This window comes from Hypanus sabinus, chromosome 2 (genome assembly GCF_030144855.1).
Source record: "Hypanus sabinus isolate sHypSab1 chromosome 2, sHypSab1.hap1, whole genome shotgun sequence".
Lineage (NCBI taxonomy): Eukaryota > Metazoa > Chordata > Chondrichthyes > Myliobatiformes > Dasyatidae > Hypanus > Hypanus sabinus.
In genome coordinates, this window is record NC_082707.1 from 121,474,159 (window position 1) to 121,498,018 (window position 23,860).

The 23,860-nt window shown below is 43.9% G+C and overlaps 1 protein-coding gene across 3 annotated transcripts in view; it reads left to right on the top strand.

Annotated features, from left to right (window-relative positions):
• Positions 1–297: 297 nt before the first annotated feature.
• The window catches only part of ltk (leukocyte receptor tyrosine kinase), a 192,772-nt gene continuing 169,209 nt past the window's right edge, over positions 298–23,860 (top strand). For all 3 annotated transcript variants that reach the window (XM_059953738.1, XM_059953747.1, XM_059953754.1), the window contains exon 1: positions 298–1,183. In XM_059953738.1, coding sequence (XP_059809721.1) covers positions 1,120–1,183 — 64 coding nt within the window. In that variant the 5' untranslated portion in view covers positions 298–1,119. The remainder of the gene's footprint in view (positions 1,184–23,860) is intronic.

Here is a 23,860-nt window from a genome sequence, read left to right on the forward strand (position 1 = left end):
TAAACATCAATGCACCCCCTCACCCACTCTTCTTTTTAGCTTCAACTAGTTCAGTCGTGTTAAACAAAATCACCTTTAACAGTCAATATTAAATTCAGTTAATTACCCCATGTTTCCAAAAATATTCCAGTTAATTGTTTAGCATAAGATTAAAGGGGAGACTGGTCTGTCAGTCAGCGGTAGAAAGGGAGAGTTAGCAGACAGTTTAAACACTGATTTAAGGAGGGGTGCATTTGCAGGAATTACCCTCAAACCCACGCGTTTAGGATGGTGTTAATCTGAAGTCACACCCTGGTATCAATAGTCAAAGACCACACTGGCATTCAAGGCAGGTGTGACGTAAAAATGGATAGTGTAATCAGGTAATTACGGCTAATCACATTTTGTGATGTTGCGGTTCATACATAGCCTTTCCTTATCTACCTCCGCGCATAGCTTCCTCCTCTGCATTATTATGTCCACCTCAGTTCCCTTTGGTCCTGAGCTCCGCGTTTGCAGCCGTGTCGACTCTATTAAAACCCTGGATGTTGTTCTCCATTGCAGCAGTGACGACAACTCTACACAACAGTAGCTTGTAAAATGCGCTCGGACTTCCCATGAGACCGTGATAGGTACTAAACTGTTGCAGGTCGTTTCACAGCAGCTTGCCGGGCATTAAAATAGAAGAGTGCTGAACGGGCGAGAATGGTTTGTTTCAATGTGACGTTTCAGTTAAATGTGATTGATTTAATTTACTTGATGTGTGGATGCATCACCAACACACAACATTTTAAGGCATAGTGGCGAATGCGTAGTACAAGCGCGCTCCTCTGTTTCAATACAAGGGGGTCTTTGGGAAGAGTGCTGAATTCACATCCGATGTCTGTCAGAAGTTCGGTCTGAATAAGATGACGCATCTTTGCAGCTCTGATTGAGGGATTTTTCTTTGGCTCGATTAAATTAAGCGGGTCATATGATTTAGTTTTTGGAGAAGGAGTCTAACGTGTAACTACACGAGTGTCGGCAGTGCCGGGCGTCGCTCCGTTGGAGCAGAGCAGCATCCACCCCCCGAGTCAGAAAGCACATCAGTACGGGACCGAAGGAAGAGGGAGAACTCTACGACTCGCCTCCGGCGGAGCCATGGGCTCAACAGCGGTGGCAGCCCGCCCCCACCTCCTAATTATTTACCTGCTCCTTTCCCTGGGTAAGTCCACACATGCCTCCGCTTTGTCCCAAGGGTCTGAATCCCTGTCCCTTCGGTTCAAGTAGGACTGAGGTCAGGCAGATACAGGGTATGGGGAAAAAAGCAGTATTTCTTGAGCAGAAATGGCGTGGATTTTATGAGGGGATCAAGTCTCAATTTCTTTGTGGGGTACCCTATGGCATGGTGTGCGATGTGGAATAATCATGAAGGGGGTTCACGTACTGGGGTAAAATGAAAGGGACGGAGGGGATGTATATGGTGGTGTGAGTATGATGGGAATGTAGCTGCAGGTTTTGCGGTGGTGTCGGGTGGTGAAGGTTAGACTGTGGTGTCAGTGAGAATGGTGTATGTTTTATAGTGGGACACACACATACAGTCTGTACAGATGAGTGTATTGATGGGGGTCAGTGTGCTTGGGTTAAGGGTGGGTTTACTCTGATGTGGTCCTATTGGGTGGTCTACATGATGGACCATAGTGGTGTTCCTGCCGGAGTTTTGGTTGGAGTTTTATGATACCTTCCATGTAGAGGGCTTTCTTGTGGCTAGTGTTGGTCTTATTGTAGGGCCAATTTGTGGGCTTCCTGAGGGGCCTCGTGTTGGGTCTTATGATGGGTGGGTCAATGAGTTGAGTCTTGTGCTGGTTTTAATATGGCAAAATTTTCTAATGAGGTCATCATTAGTGTGTTTTTTTTCAACGGAGTCGGTATGGTGGCTGGTCAGGTTGGAGGCCTTTACAGTGGGGAGTGGTTGACCCAGAGTAGTAGATCTCATTGCAAGGACATACCATTAAGAGTTCATGGGATGCGGAGTTCTTAGTGTTACTGTAAGAACTATGTGGTTGAGGTTGTACAGTTTCACAGTGGTGGGATTTCCAGCAAGGTGGGTTTTACATCAGGGTATCTGCCCTGGAGAGAATGTAATGAATTTCATATTAGGGTCAATGAGATGGGGTGTGTGTAAATATTGGGACGGTATGCAATGTTGGTGTGCTGAATAACAGTTTGGTGTAGCTTTGTAGCGTGATCATGATAGATTTCATGGGAAGGTCAGTCTGGTTAGTGTACACACACTGGATCTTGATGGTGGTGTTGGTGCTGGGATTTGTGCTCAGGTCAGAAAGAAAGGCTTGGAATGATGTCAGTTTTTAGGATTTAATGGTAGGGTGAAAGATGTATTTAGTTATGTTGGATTAAGAGGTCTTTGGATGGGGTCAGTATGTCAGCTTTCATTGCGGGTCAGTGTTTTGTGCTGAGGGGTAGAGTGGGGTTTTGTCGAGCTGACACGGTCACACATTTGTTGTTGGGATTAATAAGGCAGGATTTAGAAAAGGGTGGGTATAATGAGTTTTATTCTGTATGGTGTGGGTTCTGTGTGGGGTCAGTGAATGTTAGCTGGTGGACTCTGTGCTGGGCTAATCAGGCAGTGTCAGTGTGGTTGCTCTAATGGAAACTGTGGGTGTTTAATGGCAAAGTCAGCACCATATACAATGAGTAGTCCTGCTTGAGTACTGTTGGGGGAGACGGCCTTCCTAGGGAAGCAACAGTGGTCATGCCTGTGGCACAGAGTCTGGCCCTATGGCTCAGAGGGTAGGGAAAGGAAGAGGATGGCAGCAGCAATAGGGGACTCTATAGTTAGGGGGTCAGACAGGCGATTCTGTGGATGCAGGAAAGAAACATGGATGGTAGTTTGCCTCCCAGATGCCAGGGTCCGGGATCTTTCTGATCACGTCCACGATATCTTGAAGTGGGAAGGAGAACAGCCAGAGGCCATAGTACATATTGGTACCAACGACATAGGTAGGAAAAGAGAGTAGGTCCTGAAAACAGACTACGGGGAGTTAGGAAGGAAGTTGAGAAGCAGGACCTCAAAGGTAGTAATCTCGGTAGTAATCTGTCACTCATGTGACAGTGAGTATAGGAATAGAGTGAGGTGGAGGATAAATGTGTGGCTAAGGGATTGGAGCAGGGAGCAGGGATTCAGATTTCTGGATCATTAGGACTACTTCTGGGGCAGGTGTGACCTGTACAAAAAGGATGGGCTACACTTGAATCTGAGGGGGACCGATATCCTGGCAGGGAGGTTTGCAAAGGCTATTGGGGAGAATTTAAAGTAGAATTCCTGAGGATGGGTACCGAACTGAAGTGACGGAGGAAAGGGAGGTTGGCTCACAAATAGAGAAAGCTTGGAGACAGTGCGAAAGGGAGGATAAGCAGGTGATAGAGAAGGGATGCATTCAGATGGATGGTTTGAGATGTTCTATTTTAATCCGAGGAGTATTATGAATGAAGAGGACGAGCTTAGAGCATGGATCAGCACTTGGAGCTATGATGTTGTGACCATTACAGAGACTTGGGTGGTGTAGGGGGCAGGGATGGCTGCTTCAAGTGCCAGGCTTTAGAAATTTCAGAAGGGACAGGGAGGGAGGCAAAAGAGGTGGGGATGTGGCATTATTGATTAGAGAATGTCACGGATGCAGAAAAGGAGGAAGTCATGGAGGGGTTGTCTACAGGGTCTCTGTGGGTGAAAATTAGGAATAGGAAACGGTCAATAATTCTATTGGGTCTTTTTATAGACCATCCAATAGTAGCCAGGAAATCGAGGAGCAGATAGGGAAACAGATTCTGGAAAGGAGTAATAATAACAGGGTTGTTGTGAGAGATTTTAATTTCCCAAATATTGATTGGCATTTCCCTAGACTGAGAGGTTTAGAAGGGGTGGAGTTTGTTAGGTGTTCAGGAAGATAAGCCTACAAGAGGAGAGGCTGTACTTGATCTGGTATCAGGAAATGAACCTGGGTCAGGTGTCAGGTCTCTCAGTGGGAGAGCATTTTGGAGATGGAGATCACAATTCTACCTCCTTTACCATAGCATTGGAGAGGGATAGAAACAGACAAGTTAGGGAAATGTTTAATTGGAGCACGGGGAAATATGAGGCTATCAGGTAGGGACTTGGTAGCATAAATTGGAAACAGATGTTCTCAGGGAAACGTACAGAAGAAATGCGGTAAGTGTTCAGGGGATATTTGCATGGGGTTCTGCATAGATGCGTTCCAATGCGAAAGGATGGTAGGGTACAGGAACTCTGGTATACAAAGGCTGTTGTAAATCTAGTCAAGAAGAAAAGAAGAGCTTATGTAAGGTTCAAAAACTGGGTAATGTTAGAGATCTAGAATATTATAAGGCTAGCAGGAAGGAGCTTAAGAAAGAAATTAGGAGAGTCAGAAGGGGCCATGAGAAGGCCTTGGCAGACAGGATTAAGGAAAACCCCAAGGCATTCTACAAGTACGTGAAGAGCAAGAGGATAAGACGTGAGAGAATAGGACCAATGAAGTGTGACAGTGGAAAAGCGTGTATGGAACCAGAGGAGATGGCAGAGGTACTTAATGAATACTTTGCTTCAGTATTCACTACAGAAAAGGATCTTGGCAATTGTAGGAATGACTTGCAGTGGACTGAAAAGCTTGAGCATGCAGATATTAAGGAAGAGGATGTGCTGGAGCTTTTGGAAAGCATCAAGTTGGATAAGTCATCGGGACCAGATGGGATGTACTCCAGGCTGCTGTGGGAAGCGAAGGAGGAGTTTGCTGAGCCTCTGGTGATGATCTTTGCATCATCAATGGGGACGGGAGAGGTTCCGGAGGATTGGAGGGTTGAGGATATTGTTCACTTATTCAAGGAAGGGAGTAGAGATAGCCCAGGAAATTATAGACCAGTGAGTCTTATTTCAGTGGTTGGTAAGTTGATGGAGAAGATCCTAAGAGGCAGGATTTATGAACATTTGGAGAGGTATAATATGATTAGGAATAGTCAGCATGGCTTTGTAAAGGGCAGGTTCTGCCTTATGAGCTTGATTGAATTTTTTGAGGATGTGACTAAATACATTGATGAAGGAAGAGCAGTAGATGTAGTGTATATGGATTTCAGCAAGGCATTTGATAAGGTACTCGATGCAAGGCTTATTGAGAAAGTAAGGAGGCATGGGATCCAAGAGGACATTGCTTTGTGGATCCAGAACTGGCTTGCCCACAGAAGGGAAAGAGTGGTTGTAGACGGGTCATATTCTGCATGGAGTTCGGTGACCAGTGGTGTGCCTCAGGGATCTGTTCTGGGACCCCTACTCTTGGTAATTTTTATAAATGACCTGGATGAGGAAGTGGAGGGATGGGTTAGTAAATTTGCTGATGACACAAAGGTTGGGGGTGTTGTGGATAGTGTGGAGGGCTGTCAGAGGATACATCGGGACTTTGATAGGATGCAAAACTGGGCTGAGAAGTGGCAGATGGTTTTCAACCAAGGTAAGTATGAGGTGGTTCATTTTAGTAGGCCAAATATGATGGCAGAATATAGCATTAAGGGTAAAACTCTTGGCAGTGTGGAGGATCAGAGGGATCTTGGGGTCTGAGTCCATAGGACACTCAAAGCTGCTGCGCAGGTTGACTCTGTGGTTAAGAAGGCGTATGGCGTATTGGCCTTCATCAACCGTGGTATTGAGTTTAAGAGCCGAGAGGTAATGTTGCGGCTATATAGGACCCCGGTCAGACCCCTCTTAGAGTACTGTGCTCAATTCTAGTTGCCTCACTACAGGAAGGACATGGAAACCATAGAAAGGGTGCAGAGGAGATTTACAAGGATGTTGCCTGGATTGGGGAGCATGCCTTATGAGAATAGGCTGAGTGAACTTGGCCTTTTCTCCTTGGAGCAATGGAGGATGAGAGGTGACCTGATAGAGACGTACAAGATGATGAGAAGCTTTGATCCTGTGAATAGTCAGAAGCTTTTTCCCAGGGCTAAAATGGCTAACACGAGAGGGCACAGTTTTAAGGTGCTTGGAAGTAGGTACAGAGGAGATGTCAGGGGTAAGTTTTTTTCCTGCAGAGAGTGGTGAGTGTGTGGAATGGGCTGCCGGTGGTGGTGGTGGAAACAATAGGGTCTTTTAAGAGACTCCTGGATGGATACATGGAGCTTAGAAAAATAGAGGGCTATGGGTAAGCCTAGGTAGTTCTAAGGCAAAGACATGTTCAGCACAGCTTTGTGGACTGAAGTGCCTGTATTGTGCCGTAGTATTTCTGTTTCTATATATTTTGTTATTCCACTGACTTCTATCATGGTCTTCATGTTGAGGAATTTATGGTAGGTTTAAGCTGATGAGGTCATTATTGTGTGGTTTATTGGGGGATCAATTAGTATTGTTTTGATAGTGGGATTATTATGGGATAATGTGCTGGTTTGTACAGGTTGTGTACCCTTTATTTAAATATCTTGGGGCCAGAATTATTTTAGATTTTTTTGTTCGTTTTTGGAATGTATAATAAGATAGCTTGGGGTGACCATCATTTCTGACTCTGAATTTATGTGCTACCGGTGAGCAGTCTTTGTCCTGCACTTCATCACACAGGTACATAACAGTAAAAGTGATTCCATACCATTAATATAATGAAACTATAATGCGTGCAGGGTAACAAAACCAGCACAGCAGCATCGGGAGAGAATACCTGAGTCAGCTGTTGAACAACAAACAATAGCAGGTTCTCAATCTTCATCTACAATGTTGTGCTTTGATTAAAGGGTTACAGACAACCCTTTTTAAAGGTTTTAAGTAAAGTATAAAAACAATCAGATTGTAGACTTGTTTTGGTGTTAGGTTTTCATCAGTGATGATCCCAGCAAACTCAATTAAACTTTCTGCTGCTTGGTGATCAGATGCTTTAGAAATTTTATGTTGTGCCTTTTCTTTAACTTGTGCAAGCTGCCTGCTGAATATTCACAACTACTTTCAATTTTCAGTTTATTGTGATGGATCTCTGCTTGTTTCACGACCACCATACCATTAAGCGGTGTATGTTCACTTTGACACTCTTTCAATACGTGACAGCGATCTTCATTTCTTCACTTCATGTGGTGTTCTATTTTTCATTAACTTCTCTTCATTACGTATGTGAGGTCACTTCTCAGAACCGTCCGTGGTGCACATTGCCTGGGAAACTCCCCAGCACCTTGTGGAATCTTCCATTTGTGGCATCATGTCAGCACTTGGAAGAAGAAAAAAAAACCAGATTGTGGAGATTTTTGGATAAGAGGTTCTCATGGTGCAGTTAGTTTGAATTGCTGTTTGAATAAGATAGTCATTAGGCTTTGTTCAGTCCTGCATGGTGGCATCAATGTGGATTTTTTTAACACTGGAGTCTATATCGTGGTTTTCATGTTGGATTCAATGGCTAGAGCTTTATGGTGGATTTGTGGAATGGTCTCTTCGGCTGGTGCCTATACGTTATTAATGGTTTATGATGGCAAGATCAGAGTGGCTTTATTATTTGGTTGGGGGGGGGGAGAATGTTGCTTTCTAAGTTTACTCTAAGTTTCAGTAGAATATTGGTTCTGCTTTTGGGTCTAAATGGTGCTAATTAGTGTGAATAGGGCTGGCAAACAGTCAATCAGTGTGATACATCCTATAGTGTGTTAGCATATCTCTAGTGGTAGCCACTTTGTCTCTAGCTCTGAAAGTTATATCCTGTACCATCAACACAATAAAAAGGCTGACAGTCCAGTACAGTACTGAGAGAAATTCAGTGCATCAGTTCTATTGGTGCAATACTAAACCAAAGCATTCTCTATGATGCACTATCTAGTGGCATGTGAAGAATGAGCTATTTGTTTAGTACTAGATTCTGCTAATATTTGTTCCTCAACTGGATCACAAAACACATTATAGTTTTTCTGAGAGCTTAATGTGTGTACATTGGCCACGGCATCTTGCAGCATTACAACAAACTTGAATCTTGGAAGATACTTTGGTTATAATGTGCCTTGGAGAGCCCTGAAAGACAATATGTTGATGTTACAATTTTTCTTGCTAAAACATGCTTGGGCAATCTTTTAATGTGTGGTATAGCAGGTACAGTGTGTCAAGGTACATGCTAATAGGCTCAGAAGACTGTACATTAGGTGATTTTTTTAGGCAGGACCTGTGTGTTAATGCTGTTACTGTTCAATGGTGTTGCTATGGCCAGGGCAAATACAAAGGTTAGGCTGAGAGAAATTTGCAGGAATACAGCTGCAGTACAGAATCCCTGTCATATTGTTCTGCTCTGCAATATTTGCTGCATTAGTGGAGGCCACAGCTCAACGTGAAATGAGATTGCAAACTGAGCCACATTATTTTAGACAGATGCATGTTCTTTAGTGAATTGGAATGCCCCAAGTATGCATCTTAATGTATAGCCAGAGACACTGTCATGGGACAATTCCATTTGATTAAGAACTTCTTCGGAAGTTTTTCCATTGTCAAATGATTTCACCCTTCCTCTCCATCTTTCACCAGAATTTATTTCCCTCATTTTGTATGCTGTCTGTGGTTTTGTTCCTTTTTGGTGTGAGTGGTTCAGTCATGCAAGCCACCAGGGACCCATCTGTGCACCTTGAGTTGGGATCCTTTCCTTCTACCAGGGCAACATGAGAGCTCCCTATTCCTCTCCCAATCACCCCTCTGCACTGGCTGAAAATGGGCAATATGGAACCAGAGAGGTTTTAACTTTTGTGAAAGAGCCGGTCGATGCTCTCAGATGTGGCTGGTGAAAGAGTGATACTACCTGGGAGATCTTGGAGGAAGGAGGAGCCAACATTATGGGAAGGGGTGGAAGGAGCAGTTTAAAAGTTTTTAAAAACATTAAAGTTGTGCTTATTTTCATTTTAAATGCTCACTCTAGTTTCTAACATCTGTTTATAGGAAATGTTTTGCAGGATTTCTTAATAAACATTTTTATTGCCTTTATGAATAATCTGGCAAAAACTTGATTTTAACCTTATCGCACAACAGGCAAGTTTAGTCAATTGATGTATTCATGGCTTTTGTACCCAATGTACACGCTGTGGCCACTTCATGAGATACCTCCTGTACCTAATAAAGTGTCCTCTGTGTACGCTTGTGGTCTTCTGTTGCTGTCGCCCAGGTTCAATGTGTTTGTGTATGTGGCACACCACAGACAAAATTGTTACTGTTGCCTTGCTGTTAGTTTGAAACAGTCTGGCCATTCTTCTCTGACCTCGCTGAATAACAAGTCATTTTTGCTCACAAAATTGCTGCTCACTGGACGCTGTTTTTTCCCCACCATTCTCTTTAAACTACAGAGGCCATTGTGCATGAAAATCACAGGGATCAGCAGTTTCTGAGATACTCAAACCACACTGTCTGGCACCAACAATCATTCCACGGTCAAAGTCACTTGGATCACATTTCTTCCCCATTCTAAACTTTTGTCTGAACAGCAGAACCTCTTGACAATGTCTGCATGATTTTGTGCTTTGTGTTGCTGTATGCATTAACAACCAGGTATACAGGCATATCTAATAAAGCGGCTCTGAGTCTATGCATGACATTTGATAGTAGGCTTGAACTTGAGACTTGCTAATTCTAGTGTATAAGAATTGTGTCTGAAGGGTTTGATACCTGTGCTTACCTGACATAATGTGTGGATTTCTGGTTCAATTCCAGTGTTACATACAGCTCTGACCACCACACAAGTGGGAAGGTTGTGGATAGGTGATTAAGTTGATGCCTGTGATGTGACATCTGTATTATGAGAAGGGTTTATATTCCTCATAGCAGAGCAGGCTGAGGAATAACCTGACAGACGTGTTTTTTTAATGATAGTGTGGAGAATCACAAACTGTTTACATATAACAGACACATTGAAAGCCAGAAGGCATGGGTTTAAGATAAGGGTAAAATATTTTCACCCAAAGCATGGCTACAATCTGGAATGTGACCCTTGAGAAAGTGGCGTTTTGTAAAACTATCAGGGTGTGTTCTTGAATTATCAAGCCATGGATGACTGTGCACCAAGTGCTTGATGGGCCTTTGATAGTTGGCATGGATATGGTGAGCTGAAGGGCTTGGTTCCATGTTGCTCTACGAATCAAAGGAAGGAATGTAGTGTCATTCTGTCTAGTTTACTTTCAGCAAAGGTATCATACTAATTAGAGGGCTATAACAAGCTCTTATTAAATTAATCGAACCCAGAGTTTAAGTGGATTCCAATGAACTGCTACTCTGAGGAGCTGTTCTCTCTTCCAACAATTGGGGGAAGTTCCTTAATTCTGTGTAACCACTGGCCCTTACTGGCTGCATGCTAGTTGGTTTAGTTGCAGTACCGTACCTTCCATTTCTCCATCTTGAATGGTCCCAAATGTCAATATTTCCTTGTTTTGGTCTCGGATTTCCAGTGTTTGTGGTTTACAAAAAATCTCTTCGTGTGTTTTCTGGCATCAGTCAGCATTGGCCCAATGAGAGGAAATTCTATATTCAGCAAGCCTGTAACTTCAAATCCCTCACAGAGAACTGTGTTCCTAACTCTTAGTTCAATCTGCAGCCCTCTGTCATTTGCACGAAGCATCGAGCCAAGACTGTATCAGCTACATCTTGGATGGTGGTCCAATGTACTCAACACTATTTCAAAAAAGAATAGCTTTAAATTTTTTTCTGGTGGCCTTGGTAGCAATTTTCCAAAGATCTTAACCTTTGACATGACTAGACCACTTTGTCCCTTGGGCCATTGGATAAAATGATGGCTGATCTGATTGTAACCTCCAAATTGCATTCTCTTTATGGCTAGCAACATTTCTTTTCCGTAGTGTGTCAGTTATCTATCTGCCTGTGACTTAACCAATCTTTTGAGTAAGTGTGTTCCAAGCATAAACCACCCTCTGAGAGAAAACATGTCTCATCTTCCTTTATAAACACTCAATCCCTTTGATTAGGCTGTGGTCCCTGGTTCTAGATTTACACATACAAGAAAAAAAATCCTCTACATGTCCACCTTGTTTCATTTAAGTTTCCTCTCATCCATTTAACCTCCAGCATTTATCCTATACTACCATTCCTCCATTCCAGATTCCAGAAAACCTTTTCATTTCAGCTAACAGTGTCAAACATATTCTCTGAACAGCATAAGCATCCTTCCTTGAAGAAGGAGACCAATATTTTGTACTGGATGTAATCTCACCAATGTTCCCTAAAAATGAAGCTTGGCCTCTTTCGCATTCGATTTCCTGAAGCAATAACAATAACATTCTGTTAGCTTTCTGATTACATCCTATACCCGCACACCAGCTGGCCGTGAATTTTGCACTAGGACACACAGATTCCTCAACATCTCAACACTTCAATCTCTCACCTGTAGAAGGTACGGCCCACTCTTGCTAGTATCAGCTCATGAAGACTAATAAGGACACCATTTCAAAAGGATGTCATCCAGCGCCTTGACTCAAGCAATAACGAGAATTTCTCGAAGTGTGGTTCTCCATGGAAGGATCCATCAACAAACACATCAACACACATCTGGCATATGGACCCTTACAGAGAAAAGAGAAACGATGACGTCAGCAATCTACGAACCGCCAGTAATCTCTGGATCTGGACAGCGAAGCAAACAGCCCTCCCTCGAAGCTAGCCAATCAGAATCTTTACTGCTGTTCAGTGTTTTGAACCAGCCAGCCAGATCATGACATCTAATCAATATCCATTCGGACCCCAGAGGAGCATTCTGAGGAGTCAGCACCCTCAGCTACGCATTGATGTTTGTTTCTTGATTGGAGTCGAGACATCTGCAAACATTTTGCCAAGCTGGGTGATCAATCAGACTTCCACATAGATTAGAACTCCCCCATGACTGTCATCATTCTCTTCTGATTTGCGCTTGGTCCATTTATTTCTGTTGGGAATCCTGTACATCAGTGGTTCCCCAACCACCGGGCCACAAGGAAACGATATGAGTTGGCGATATGAAACGATATGAGTCAGCTGCACTTTTCCTCACTCCCTGTCACGGCCACTGTTGAACTTGAATGCACGTGAGGTCATTACGATACTCTTGTGCCAGGGGTCACCGGTTGGCCTCATGTGGCCAGTGGAAAGTGCTGTTGCTACTGGCCTGGAGCGCAGACAGATGGGCACCACCTCTGAACCTGTTTACCACACCGAATGTTCATGGGGAACCCGGTGCTAACATATTCGCAGAGGACCTCATTTGGGCTCAGGGTTTTGTAAGTAGATGCAATCTACTGAAAGTCATCCCTCGAGCCAAACTTCAGTCAGCCGATAGATCCGACCAACCTACAGGGAGGCAGGCAGGTGCCCTGTCACACTCGTTGCTCGGTTGGTCGCTTTCTCCGGACTGCGACCGCCGCGGACCCGGCACAGGGACCTCCGGCCCTGACCTTGTCCTCTCACCCCACCCACGACCGGCCGCACCTGGCCAAGGCGGCTGGCGGCGGGCAGATGGGAGGCTGGAGTTCGGGCCCGGAGGCTGTCTAACGAGGCAATGAAGCCCTCAAAACTACTTTGGCACCTTGAGTCCAAGCACCCTGCACTTAAAGACAAACCTGTTGAGTTTTTTGAGCGGAAAAAAAGTGAGCAAGTGGGATAGAAGCAAGTGCTAATAGCCACGAAAACTAAATTGCGGAATAGACTGGACACAAGGAACCCCCTTCGAGTATCGCTGTATTCCCGTCGTGATTAACTCCCCCCCCCCCCCCCCCGTCGGCCGATCTGCAAGAATATTGTCAATATTAAACTGGTCCGCGGTGCAAAAAAAATGTTGGGTGACCCTTGCTGTACACCACTCCCATTAATGCAGTCTTCTCTCCACCCAAATTTCTTCTGCATCTTGGTTTCCTGAGCATCTCCCTCTATTGTGCTTAGACCATTTGTCAAGTTAAAATTTCTTTATAGCACTTTATAGCTTCTCTTCCCACCCCAACAAAACCCCCCCCACAACCCCTCCCATCAGTTCATCCGCTCTGTTATCCTGGTTGTGTTGTGCGTCAGCCATGAATGAGTCATAGTGTCATGCAGGGCATTGTTGTGTAATGAATGGGTTTCATTTTTACAGACATTCATTCATCACTTTTTTACACAAATCTGAAAATACAGAATGTGGTGACTACCTCCATAGTATTGTAGTGAATGGCATCAAAATTGCAAAAACTTGATAGGAAATAATTAATTTGAATGTAATAATATAGCTAGCCAGTGGTGTAGTGGCTTCAAAGCAAGAGGTCGCGGGTTCGAATCCAGCTGGCTACTTGTAAGCTTTACATCTGTGCTGGGTTGAGAGAGCAACTCAGCCTCAAAAAAACACACACACAAATGCTAAAGAAACAGCTAGGTTGCTGCCCAATACACCACAAAGCTTGGAAAGGACTAACAATAATATTATGGGAGATTATTCTATGTTCATACATTGGGCATTCCTAATGCGGGGATGGTGTGTACATGCCACATGCTTCCAGGTATTCAGAGGTAGGTGTTCGGTGGGGGGTGGAGGGAGGGATATTTTGCGTAAGGGTATTGTTGATAATGAATGGATTCTGCAGTGCTAAGTGATGGGGAGTGTCCCAAGGAGTCTGAGAGATTGGACAGAATAGTGAAATGCACAGAAATTAAGTCTTGTACATAAAGATCATGTGGATTAAAGATCAGAAGAGTAGGGTTGGTGCAATCAGAACTTGAGAAGCTGCCCCTCTGAATACTCAGAGGGCCACAGCTTTTCATGAACTTAAGGGTCATGGAAATGGCGAGTGACCTCATAAACCACGAACCAACTTAGAAACCTGCTGTACAACCCTGCTCCGTGAAAGACACACCACCCCAGGTCCCCAGTGGGGAAGTTCTCCCACCCTTTACCAACAGCGAGCCGTTGCACAAATCATCACCGCATGTCCGCTCAGCAGATGAGGAGGCAAAGAAGTGGATAGTGACATTGGTACAGGAAACGTGTGCTTGTGGATTTGACAGCATGGAGTGCATTTCAGAAAGACACCTCCTGTTGATGGGTCTGAGTCCCAAAGAAGCCTTTGGAATCTGGTTCCATTGAGCAATTCCAGATGATCATACAAACTGAATAAAATTAATTTCATCTCTTCAACTCCTTAGGAACTCCACCTAAACTCAATATCCATCCAGAGAAAATGTATGACATGTGGCAGTCCTTCAGTTACTAGGAAATATTGGCCAGGCTGCAGATCTTCTTTAGAAAAGAGAATTCTGTGAGGTGATTGACTCAAACTTGGAGTGCTGTAGGGTAAATGTACGGAAAATATTTCAACATGTGAGGAATGGTGGATGAGTTAAGGACAGAAAACAAGATAAAGTATGTATAAATCTTGTTAGGAACTCTGGATAACATTCTTTAGCATGGAAAGGTATGACCTGGAAGGGTTTTTAATATTAAGTTGTTGAGACAAGTAACTCAAGGCACCTTTAAGCTGTGGCCAAGTAATTACAGAGGAAGGAAAGAGGGTTATACAGTGAGGCTGTAAGTTGGTTTATTATTGTCACACATGACCATATAACAATTACAGCACGGAAACAGTCCATCTCAGCCCTTCTAGTCCGTGCCAAACGCTTACTCTCACCTAGTCCCACCGACCTACATTCAGCCCATAACCCTCCATTCCTTTCCTGTCCATATACCTATCCAATTTTTTATTAAATGACAATATCGAACCTGCCTCTACCACTTCTACTGGAAGCTCATTCCACACAGCTACCACTCTCTGAGTAAAGAAGTTCCCCCTCCTGTTACCCCTAAACTTTTGCCCCCCTAACTCAACTCATGTCCTCTTGTTTGAATCTCCCCTACTCATTGGAAAAAGCCTATCCACATCAACTCTATCTATCCCCCTCATAATTTTAAATACCTCTATTAAGTCCCCCCTCCACTTTCTACGCTCCAAAGAATAAAGACCTAACTTGTTCAACCTTTCTCTGTAACTTAGGTGCTGAAACCCAGGTAACATTCTAGTAAATCTACTTTGTACTCTCTCTATTTTGTTGACATCTTTCCTATAATTCAGTGATCAGAACTGCACACAATACTCCAAATTTGGCCTTATTAATGCCTTGTACAATTTCAACATTACATCCCAACTCCTATACTCAATGCTCTGATTTATAAAGGCAGCATACCAAAAGCTTTCTTCACCACCCTATCCACATGAGATTCCACCTTCAGGGAACTATGCACCATTATTCCTAGATCACTATGTTCTACTGCATTCCTCAATGCCCTACCATTTACCATGTATGTCCTATTTTGATTATTCCTACCAAAATGTAGCACATCACATTTATCAGCATTAAACTCCATCTGCCATCATTCAGCCCACTCTTCTAACTGGTCTAAATCTCTCTACAAGCTTTGAAAACCTACTTCATTATCCACAACGCAACCTATCTTAGTATCATCTGTATACTTACTAATCCAATTTACCACTCCATCATCCAGATCATTAATGTGTATGACAAACAACAGTGAACCAAGTACAGATCCCTGAGGCACATCACTAGTCACTGGCCTCCAACCTGACAAACAGTTATCCACCACTACTCTCTGGCATGGTTGAATCCATTTTACTACTTCAATATTAATACGTAATGATTGGACCTTCCTAACTAACCTTCCATGTGGAACCTTGTCAAAGGCCTTACTGAAGTCCGTATAGACAACATTCTCTGCTGTACCCTCGTCAACTTTCCTAGTAACCTCTTCAAAAAATTCAATAAGATTTTTCAAACGTGACCTTCCACGCACAAATCCATGTTGACTGTTCCTAATCAGACCCTGTCTATCCAGATAATTATATATACCATCTCTAAGAATACTTTCCATTAATTTACCCACCACTGATGTCAAACCTACAGGCCAATAATTGCTAGGTTTACTCTTAGAACCCTTTTTAAACAACGGAACAACATGAGAAATACGCCAATCCTCTGGCACCATTCCCATTTCTAATGACATTTGAAATATTTCTGTCAGAGCCCCTGCTATTTCTACACTAACTTCCCTCAAGGTCTTAGGGAATATCCTGTCAGGACCTGGAGACTTGTCTACTTTTATATTTCTTAAAAGCACCAGGACTTCCTCTTCTTTAATCATCAGAGTTTCCATAACTTCCCTACTTGTTTCCCTTACCTTTACACAATTCAATATCCTTCTCCTTAGTGAATACAGAAGAAAAGAAATTGTTCAAAATCTCCCCTATCTCTTTTGGCTCCATACCTAACTGTCCACTCTGATTCTCTAAGGGACCAATTTTATCCCTCACTATCCTTTTACTATTAATATAATTGTAGAAACCCTTTGGATTTATTTTCACCTTACTTGCCAAAGCAACCTCATATCATCTTTACTGTACTCTCAAAATTTCACCTTTAAATGACCTCCATTTCTCTATTACATCCTTCCCATAAAACAAATAGTCCCAATCCACTCCTTCTAAATCCTTTCGCACCTCCTCAAAGTTAGCCTTTCTCCAATCAAAAATCTCAACCCTGGGTCCAGTCCTATCCTTCATAGTTATATTGAAACTAATGGCCTTGTGATCACTGGACCCGAAGTGCTCCCCTGTCACCTGTCACCTGACCTATCTCATTCCCTAACAGGAGATCCAACATTGCACCTTCTCTAGCTGGTACCTCTATGTATTGCTGCAAAAAACTATCCTGCACACATTTTACAAACTCCAAACCATCCAGCCCTTTTACAGTATGGGCTTCCCAGTCTATGTGTGGAAAATTAAAATCTACCACAATCACAACCCTGTGCTTACTACGATTATCTGCTATCTCCTTACAAATTTGCTCCTCCATTTCTCGCTCCCCATTTGGTGGTCTATAATTCACCCTATAAGTGTTGCTACACCTTTCCCATTCCACAATTCCACCCAAATAGTCTCCCTAGATGAGCCCTCTAATCTATCCTGCCAGAGCACCGCTGTATTATTTTCTCTGACAAGCAATGCAACACCTCTCCCTCTTGTCCCTCCGTTTCTATCACACCTGAAGCAACAAAATCCAGGAATATTTAGTTGCCAATCACACCCCTCCTGCAACCATGTTTCACTAATAGCTACAACATCGTATTTCCAGGTACCAATCCTTTCTCTAAGCTCATCCACTTTTCTTACAATGCTCCTAGCATTAAAATAAATGCATTTAAGAAATTCTCCACCTCTTACTCTGTTTATCGCATGTACTGAGTTATAGCAAAAAAACTGTCATCCATACAAATATTCATTACAACAGTGCATTGAGGCAGTACAAGGGAAAACATAATGCAGAATAAAGTGTTACAGTTACTGAGAGAGTGCAGTGCAGGCAGACAATGAGATACAAGGTCACAATGAGGTAGATTTTGAGGTCAAAATCCTAGCTTATCATACTATGGAACTGTTCAAACAGCAGGGTAGAAGCTGTCCTCTTTGCACCTGGTGGTGCATCCTTTTGGACTTTTTATATTCTGCCTCTTTGGAGAGGCAAAGGAATGTCCAGGGTGGGTGGGGTCTTTGATTATGCTGGCTGCAGGAAGTGTAGAAAGGATCCATGGAGGGAAGGCTGGTATCTGTAATGTGGTGTTCGTAGCTCGGTAATGGGCAGAGGAGTGAGTGGTCATTGGTTGAAGGGCACCAGAGAGCCAGTTTGCTTGCTGCACACTCATTATGTAGAACTCGTATATGGAGCTGCAGGTCAGTGCAACCATTAAACTCAATGTTGTGGTAGGAGTGGGCCCTTCAGTGCACAATGAATACAGAACAGGCCCTTCAGTGCACAATGAACACAGAACAGGCCCTTCAGTGCACAATGAACACAGAACAGGCCCTTCAGTGCACAATGAACACAGAACAGGCCCTTCAGTGCACAATGAACACAGAACAGGCCCTTCAGTGCACAATGAACACAGAACAGGCCCTTCAGTGCACAATGAACACAGAACAGGCCCTTCAGTGCACAATGAACACAGAACAGGCCCTTCAGTGCACAATGAACACAGAACAGGCCCTTCAGTGCACAATGAACACAGAACAGGCCCTTCAGTGCACAATGAACACAGAACAGGCCCTTCAGTGCACAATGAACACAGAACAGGCCCTTCAGTGCACAATGAACACAGAACAGGCCCTTCAGTGCACAATGAACACAGAACAGGCCCTTCAGTGCACAATGAACACAGAACAGGCCCTTCAGTGCACAATGAACACAGAACAGGCCCTTCAGTGCACAATGAACACAGAACAGGCCCTTCAGCCCACAGTGTTGGTGCCAACCATGATGCAAATCTAACTAATCCCCTTTACCTGCACATAGCCAGCATTCCTCTATAGTTTCCTGCTCATGTGTCTGTCCAAAAACCTGTTAAACATCACTATTGCATTAGATTCTTCCACTTCTGGCAGCACATTCCAGGCATCCCCCAATCTAAGTGTAAAAAGTACTTCCCTTGCATATCCCCTTTAAACTTTCCCCCTCTCCCTTAAAGCTATGCTCTCTGGTATTTGATATTTGGGGGGGGGGGCAGGAGGGAGGACTGCTTATCTTGGTCAGACCCCACTTGGAGTACTGTGTTCAGATCTGGTCACCTCACTACAGGAAGGATGTGAATACTATAGAGAGAGTGCGGAGGAGATTTACAAAGAGGTTGCCTGGATTGGGGAGCATGCCTTATGAGAATAGGTTGAGTGAACTTAGCCTTTTCTCCTTGGAGCGACAGAGGATGAGAGGTGACCCAATAGAGGTGTATAAGAAGACGGACATTGATTGTGTGGATAGCCAGAAGCTTTTTCCCAGGGCTGGAATGGCTAACATGAGGGGGCGTAGTTTTAAGGTGCTTGGAAATGGGTACTGAGGGGATGTCAGGGGTAAGTTTCTCACAAACAGAGAGTGGTGGGTGCGTGGAATGCACTGCCAGTGAAGGTGGTAGAGGAAGATACAATAGGGTTCTTTAAGAGACTCTTAGATGGGTACATGGAGAAACAGAGGGCTCTGCGCTAGGGAGATTCTAGGCAGTCTCGAGAGTAGGTTACATGGTTGGCCAACATCGTGGGCCGAAGGGCCTGCAATGCACTGTAAGTTTCTATATTCTATCTGTCCCATCTGCGCCTCTCATAATTCACACATTTATACAGGATCCTCCTTGGCATCCAGCACTCCAGAAAAGTAAAACCCAAGTTTGTCCAAACTCACTTTGTAGTGAATACACTCCCATCCAGGGAATGTCCCGGTAAAAATGTATCTGCCTCCTCATTCTTTAACTAGTGAGGCAACGGGAACTCACACAATACTCCTAATGCAGCCTAACCAAACATGGTTTCCCAGCTTTTATACTCAGTGATCTAACTGATGAGAGGTTACATGTAATAGTCACCTTGTTTTCATTTCACTGAGATACGTTACAGAATAGATCCTTCCAGCCCCTTGAGCCGCAGATCCCAACAGTCCCCCAACCCCCAGCCTAATCACAGGACAATTTACTATGATCGATTAAGCTACCGACTGGTACACCTTTGGACTGTGGGAGGAAACTGGACCACTGAACCAGGGTTAGCTGTACTGTAAAGTGTTGTGCTAGCCACTACACTACTGCACTTCTGATCAATGGCACATTTTAATGATCATATGATATGACATATTTAATTCATATGATATGACATAAAACAGCATTGGTTGAACAGATACTGGTGTTCTTGTGATACTATACTTGCATCTACATAAGACCTTATCACTTTGACAGATCTCAAAATACTGCACACACTGAAGTGTCTACATAATTATAGTTGCTATCAGCATGTAGGCAGAAATCGCTATGTGTTATACTTAAAATATCTACCTCCCTAAAGAACCGGAGGAAAGGGGAGAATTATTTTGCATGCAGTGGGTTGTTGTGATGTGGATGAACTCCGTGAAATATATTTGTAGAAACAGATTCAACAGCAGCACTCAAACAAAAATCAGCTTACAAGGAAAAAAATTGTGGGACTATGGTAGAAGACAAGAGAGTAGAGTTAATCGGATAGTTATTTAAAGAGCCAGCACTGGAAAATTGAATAAAGTTGCACCCTTCCATGCTGTTATCAAGACAATCAATGCTGAGAACATTTCTTTAGCCAAATTCGTCAATCCAATAAACCTGCATCCAATATTGGTTTACTATGTAGGGGCTTTGGTAATGTGACAACAATCCTTCCAGGCAACCTTATGTTAAGACTGGATTAGAAAAGTAAAAATGTAGACCATCTTTTGTGGAAGCCAATGCACAGTCCAACATAAATTCCCTTGCATATAGGAGTTTGGAAGGGGCAAGCTGTTGAGATAGTCAAGATGGTGCTGGGATGGGAGCAGGTAAAAGGGAAAGGCTCTACACTCTAGTGTGGAGATTGAGAACAGAGTTGGGGGTGTGGAATAATTAGTGATTATAATTTTAAATGACTTGTAGATGATGGAGGATTTCTCAGTGGAGAATCTATCCTGGGCCCAACATATTGATGCAATTACAAAGGCTGCTCAGCAGGAGTTTGGTGTATCACCAAAGACACTTGCAAGTTTCTACATATGTACATTGGAGAGCATGCTAACTGGCTGCATCACCACCCGGTCACTCATGGGTCAGAAAAAGCTGCAGAAAGTTGTAAACTCAGCCAGCACCATCATGGGCACTAGCCTCAGCTGCATCCAGGACATCTTTAAAAGGCTTTGCCTCAAAAGGTGGCATCGGTCATTAAGAACCCCTCCCCTCCAAATCAACCAGGACATGCCCTCTTCTTATTACTACCAAAGAGGAGGTACAGGAGCCTGAAGACACACACTCATTATTTCAGAAACAGCTTCTTCCTCCCCATCAGATTTCTGAATGGGCAGTAAACCCATGAGCACTCGTTCAGTATTTCTCTTTCTCTCGCTCACTCTCTCTCTCCCTCTCTCTCTCTCTCTCTCCCTCTCCCTCTCCCTCTCCCTCTCCCTCTCCCTCTCCCTCCCCCTCTCCCTCCCCCTCTCCCTCCCCCTCTCCCTCCCCCTCCCCCTCCCCCTCCCCCTCTCCCCCTCTCCCTCCCCCTCTCCCTCCCCCTCCCCCTCTCCCTCCCCCTCTCTCTCCCTCTCCCCCTTTCTCTCATGCTCTCTCATGCTCTGTCTCTCTCTCTCCCCCCTCTCTCCCCCCTCTCTCCCCCCTCTCTCCCCCCTCTCTCTCCCCTCTCTCTCCCCTCTCTCCTCTCTCCCCTCTCTCTCCTCTCTCCCCCCTCTCTCCCCCTCCCCCTCTCTCCCCCTCCCCCTCTCTCCCCCTCCCCTCTCTCCCCCTCCCCCTCCCTCTCTCTCCCTCCCTCTCTCTTTCGTGCTCTCTCCCTCTCTTGCGCTCTCCCTCTCTCTCTCGCTCTCTCTCTTTCTCTCTCACTCTCTCTCTCTCCCCCCTGTTCCTCTCTCCCACTCCCCTACTCCCTCTCTCTCACTCTCTCACTTTATTACTATGTGTTGCAATCCACATTGTAAAGCAACACATTTCACAACATTTTCTGGTGATATTAAACCTGTTTCCAATGTTAGAAAGTAAGCCTTCCTTTGAGGAACTTCGAACACACTCCCCGGAAAGTTGTTGAGGCCTGACAAGTGCTAGATACACATATAGCTGAGATCACGTGAAGGGTCTCAGCCCAAACCATTGACCGTTTACTCCCCTCCATAGATCTGCTGAGTTCCTCCAGCATTTTGTATGAGCTACGCAGGGATATCGGGCCAGCTGAACATTCCAGAACTCCAATATATTTTCATTAGGTAAACAATCAAGGAGATGTTACTGAGGTGGTGAAGACATCATGCGATAGTAATTAACTAGTCAATGTAATCTTGGAACCTGGACGTCTGTGCTACTCACAACCACAATTACATCTGGAATTTAAAAAATGCTTACGCTCCTGTTGCCCTGAAGTAACTTGTCAGATAAATCCCTCTGTTTGCTGCCTCATCCTCAAAGGCATGACTGCATCTATTATTGAAGCTTCACATAGATGATGGAAGCAGAGGTCTATCAAGTAGCGGGGCAGTGCAGTCTCTTATCTAAGCCTAGAGCTGTTTATTTAGCTTTCTCTAGCCAGACGATTGCAGTTTGTGAATGAAAGGTTGCTTCCATGAACATTTTTAACACTTCTCTCAATTGTTTCTCCTTGTAGAATTTGTATGCCCAAACATAAAATGGTAAAAGACAAGGTGGCAGGTCAGCACAGTGCTGCAACCAGTAGAGCTGCTGCCTCACAGGTCAAGTGACGTTGGTTCAATCCTGACCTCTGGTGCAGTCTGTGTGGAGTTTGCAGGATCTGCTTTTGACTGTGTGTGTCTCCTCCCACATCCCAAAGACGTGTGGGTTGGCAGGTGAATTGGCCACTGTGGAATCTGGAGGTGGTGATGGTGAGAATGTGGAAGAAATGAAATTGGGTTAATGCAAATGGTAAGCATGGACTCTGATGGGCTAAAGGCCCTGCTTCCACATTATAGGGCTCTATAAAATTTACATTTCTCTAGCACTATCATGACCTCTGACCTTTCAACCTGCTTCACAGGACATAAATTACTATTGAGGGTTATTCACTATTGTAGAAAACATGACAAATGCTGTTTATTGCCAGTCTTCAGTACACGAGTGTAAAGGGGGTTGAAATGATTGTTACTCTGGATCCGAAGCAGCATTTAAAAAAAGAACACAATTTAAAAAAACACAATATAAAGATAAAGCAATTCTACAAAAATACAAGTAACTGCTTGAGTGTGGCCTTATATACACACAAAATTTGCTTATGTACATAAAGTGAAATGAGGTGGAGTATCTGTTTAGGTGATTGGCAGGAAATTATTAAGTGACAAAGTGACTTCTGGCTAGAAAACTTCGGGGTGTACATAAGAGCTTCTAGGTTCCACAAAGAGTAACACATTATCTGGTGAATGATTTCAGTCGTGGTTCTAGTGAGCCACATGACTAAAGAAATAGAATTAAGTAGTGTCAGAAAGAGGTCTTGCAGACGCATGGTAGAGTTACAGATACACCTCAGCGTATAATGAAATCCAGCCGCCCCTCCATGGACTCCATCTACACTTCTTGCTGACTCAGTAAAGAGCCAGTATTCAAAGGTGCCACCCACCCTGGACACTACCCACAGGCAGAGGACACAAAAGCCTAAAAGCACTTACTATCAGCCTCAACCTCACTATTGAATGGTTCTGAAGTATGATAAGATGGGCTCTTGACCTAACAGTCTACTTTGACGTGGCCTTGCATCTTACTGTCTAGCTGCACGGCGCTTTCTCTGTAACTGTAACACTTTATTCTGCGTTCTGTTACTGCTTTTCCCTCGTACAACAGAAATGTACTGATATGAAATGATTTGCATGTATAACATGCAAAACAAATCGTTCACTGTAAGTACATGTGACAGTAATGAAACTTTAGCCAATTTACCCAAGCAGCAGAAATGTAGTAGATAAAAGAATAGACACAAAGTTAGAGTGAAAGATTTAAAATTGGGAAATGACTGCGACAGGAAGTGGAGAGAGCTAATCTGGAAGTAATTCAATATATTGCGCACTACAGCACAGAAAGTGTCAAAGGTATTATTGTGCCTACTCCCATCGACCTGCACCTGGACCAGTCCTCCATAGTCCTCCCATTAATGTCGTTATCCAAACTTTCCTTAAATTTTGCAATCAAGCCTGCAGCCACCATTCCTGCCAGCAGCTCGTTCTTCCTCATATTCCCCTAAGCATTTCAACTTTCACTCTTGACCCATGACCCCTAGTTCTAGTCTCATCCAACCCCAGTGGAAAAAAAAAGCCTGTTGGCATTTACCCCTCATAACTTTGCATACCTCT